Source organism: Azolla caroliniana, unplaced genomic scaffold (assembly GCF_043228905.1).
Source record: "Azolla caroliniana isolate FFs.n. ecotype wild unplaced genomic scaffold, voAzoCaro1.0.p SCAF_8, whole genome shotgun sequence".
Taxonomy (NCBI): Eukaryota; Viridiplantae; Streptophyta; class Polypodiopsida; order Salviniales; family Salviniaceae; genus Azolla; species Azolla caroliniana.
Window position 1 is genome coordinate 21031956 of NW_028230443.1, and position 4068 is coordinate 21036023.

At 38.7% G+C, this 4068-nt stretch overlaps 1 protein-coding gene across 1 annotated transcript; it reads left to right on the top strand.

Annotated features, from left to right (window-relative positions):
• Nucleotides 1–2785: 2785 nt before the first annotated feature.
• Nucleotides 2786–3570, top strand: LOC147861316 (uncharacterized). The gene is made up of 2 exons (XM_087323802.1): nucleotides 2786–3179; nucleotides 3304–3570. Exons 1-2 carry the CDS (start codon nucleotides 3051–3053, stop codon nucleotides 3499–3501), a joined length of 327 nt encoding a protein of 108 aa, XP_087179928.1. The 5' UTR covers nucleotides 2786–3050; the 3' UTR covers nucleotides 3502–3570.
• The last annotated feature ends 498 nt before the right edge of the window (nucleotides 3571–4068 follow it).

Below are 4068 nucleotides of genomic sequence, written 5' to 3' on the forward strand. Positions count from 1 at the left end.
GCGATTCTCACTGGGTTGGGCTGATTTATGGAAAGTGATGCACCCACTTGTTTGTGGGTTTACCAAATTCATCGCAGCATCACTTTGGGTATTCGTTTTGAGGCTTGATAGATGGTATTCGTTGCATGTTGTTGAGTATGAGGATTTTTTCACATGTACAATGCATATAGATCACGCTTTGTAGTTTTTAGGTCATGGTCCTGTGTGGCTAGACTTTCATTTTGGGAATCATTCCTATGATCTGCAACTCCAATGAAAGAGACTTATGCTCATTACCAACTACATTAAGCACGGGCTCTTCAAGAGGATGGCCTATACCATAATACCTCTTGCTAATGTAGAAGTTACCATAAATGTTGACACAACGTGTGAGTACATTTTGTACATAGATTACAAACAGTAATACAAGAGAGTACATGCCACATCGTCGAGTTATATGGAACCAAGTCACAGAGTTGGTACTTTCCTTAGTGCATGTGCCCCCTCTAGATGGATTATGTGTATATGTATCCACGCATTGTAAATAGAAGCTAATTTGTTTTGGAACTTTATATTTATTACGTTTAATTTGATCTACTATCATGTTGCTTATGCTCGTTTATAAAGTTTTGTTTAGTTAGTAATTTTTTTTCGAAAGTATATATCTACTATCAGAAAAAAATGTACATATACATTTTTGACCTTTTTCTTATCACAAGTAGAGGGAAAAAAATGTATATACACATTTTATCTGTATAATAATCCCATTCAACTGACTTGTGAATTACGGCAAGAAAGAGTCTTATTGATAAGGAAAAGATTATGAAGCTATTCTTCAATCTTTGACAAGACCAATGATAAGAATCCAGAACTTGGGGATTTAAATAGGGGGGTGATTAATCTAATATAGCTAGTTGGTGAGGGGTAATGATACAAATCCTTAAATTAAGGCATTGTAATAGTGGGTGGTAGTTCCAAGGATTGAATTAGGCTAGAGGTGATTATGGAGACCGCCATTAATATATATTATACACACAATTAATCTATCACTATAGATAACAAGCCATTCTATGCTCCCAAAAGACAATATTCATCCTTGAATCTACCCACCTCCAGAATGATTTCATAATCTTAGTCGAAAAAACATTATTGTATGATTGGGGAATATCGTGAATTTGGAGTGGGGGAATTATTTTGCTGTGCAACAATTGGTGGGGAGTTTTATTATTATTATCAATCCATGGTGGACTTTATCATTATCATTATTGTGTGGATTAACAAGAAGCACGCTTAAAGGACATGAATATAGAACACAATAAAGCCCGCTTTAGATGAATGCCGCCCAGCTTCCTAGATCATGGGGGCTATCCACGCCGGGCTCTATTCTGGAATTCTGCCACTATCCATTGCTTAATGGTAGGATTAAGTAGCCTAACTCATACGCGAATCACCATTAATTAAGGCTTGACATCTGTCTGTTTCTTTTGTGCTTGCCATATGCAAGTGGCAACGGTTTTGGCGGTTTTAATTCGAATCTTGCCAGCTTCAATCTCTGAGAATTAAACAAGGGAGAGACTGACTTTATCGAATTATGTAGGCCGAATGCCAAAAAACATTTGTCATAATTTCGGGGGCACTTGAGTCGATGACAACGAGTTTTCAAACAATCGTGATCGAAATGTACAACTAATCATCGTTGACTTCTTTCCCGGGCTTCTCTATTTCGGATAAGGAGCATTACTTTGAATGGTACAAAGATCATAGTGTGTGGGGGTAGTCAATGACAATGAAGCTCAAGATCCATATCCATTTCTTTGCTAGGTGAGAGATACCCCATTCAAAACTTTGGATGTAACATGTACTTGTAACTCAGCCTTTTTTTTGTCCTTTTTTCCCTTATGCTTCGGCTAACACACAAGAGTCTGACTGATCAGTTATATAGTTTGAAAGTCGATGAGATCAAAGAGTTTGAGTACATGGCATTCCATCAAATATTTTATGTTGTTGTGCCTTTTTTTGTACTTTTTTTCCTTTATGCTCGGCTAACACCATAAGATTTTGACTGGTCAATTATAAACAGTATGATATTGATGAGATTAAAGAGATTGAGTAGATGGCATTCCATCAAATATTTTATGTTCTTGTGCCTTTCCTCTATTCCAAGACTAACTAAATTTTATATAAACTAACATTGCTCTCAATCCTAACTGCAAAAAAAAAAACTATTCATCAATCTGGGTCAAAAAGTGGACAGAGAAAATGGTCCAAGTCTGGATCTGACTATAAATATAGAGTTTGTGCAGATCATTAAGCCCATCTAATTTGAAGAAGGGGTGCATATCATCATCATCATCATCAATATCATCATCAGCAGGACATCATGAGTTGTTTCCAAGATCACCCGGACATTGTAATACTCTACTTTATTTGCAAATTCTTTCAATGATGGTTGGAAACTGTTCGTATTACATGAGCCTATAATTCCTCTTTTATAACTCTAACTTATGTTCCAGGTGGAGGTAGTGAGAGACTGCATCTACGATCTCTCCTATATCCATTCCCCAGAAGACCCTAGAAGACCCCGGGACAAGATGGACATTGTGTTTTTCCATGGATTGCAGATTCTCTGCTGCTACAAGAATGCTTACAAAACCACCTGGATATCTCCCACCAACAATGACCTTTGGCCCGGAATGTGGCTCGCCCAGCACTTCCCACGGGCACGAGTCTTGTCGGTGTCGTACAACTCGTTAGCGATAAACTCAAGAAGCACTAATCCGTTGGATGTCACATCTAGACTTTTGGCGGAGCATCTCATTGTCGGAGCAGGGGTCGGTCGAGATGGCAGCCGGCGGCCTACGATTCTGGTGGGGCACAGCCTCGGCGGGCTTGTCATCAAGAAGATCTGCGAAGAGGCGAGGCGTAGGACTGACGAAGAAGGGCAAGAGATTTTTGGGACATTCCTGCGGAGCCTCCGAGGTGTGTTCTTCTATGCAACGCCGCATGGCGGCGCACCCTTGGCTGCTAGCATTAAACGATGGCTTGGCTGGTTAATCCCTTTCTCTCCCGCGATGGCCCTCCTCGCCAGTGATCTACAAACTAACGTGTTTATGGACATCTCAAACAGATTCAACGCAGCATGTCAAAGGTACCGTTGGGAAACAAGAGTACTGGGCGAGCATCTCCCTACCTCTTGCCTGGTAAATCCAAACCTAATTTATAGTTATAAGTTTTGGTTACATTGTCTTTTTTTTGAAGCTCCTAATAATCATCAAATCTCACCCATTAACGGTAATAATACATTTTGATTTATTTAAACTACAGTGTGGGTTGGTCTCCATTGAGGTCGTGCCGCCTGAATCAGTCGAATTTCAGCTGCGAGATGGAGCATACACGAAGATAGAAGATGCAGACCACTTAAGCATTTGCAAGCCATCGAGTGCGAATGCACTGACTTACACGCTACTATATGAATTCGTAGAGAGTGTTAAGAAGCGACAGGTGAGGACAAGTATATATTGAACCTGGCTACACAAACAATATCTATCTCTCTCTCTCTCTCTCTATATATATATATATATATATATGTATGTATATATTTGCATTGCTTGTCATTATTACTACTACACAAGCCATATACATATATGTACTACCTGGTTTGTACTAATGGTGATTATACTTTATACTAATTTGTACAGGAAATCTACGAGCGTCGTGATCTCGTTGCTTACATCTTGAGCATCTTGGATGGGAACATCGATGATCAGATTTTCTTTGCATTGCGGTTCATTGACAACATGATTGATCCGATATAGTTTTGTTCAGAATTTGGAGATCAAATGCTTGTCAAAGAAGGAAGATTTAAAATTAATTTACTTCGCATTCATGATTTACCGCCTCAAAAAATCGTGTTAATAACATCTCAGTTTACCATGCAAAGTTGTAATAAGTCCCTTCCATTTATGACTATCTCATCCATTCTATTACTTTATATCTTCCTCTTTGTGTTTTCAACGCTTAAATGCACACACATGATTTCCTCAATATACAATGCAAAGTTGTAATAAGTCCCTTTCAATTGCTAATATC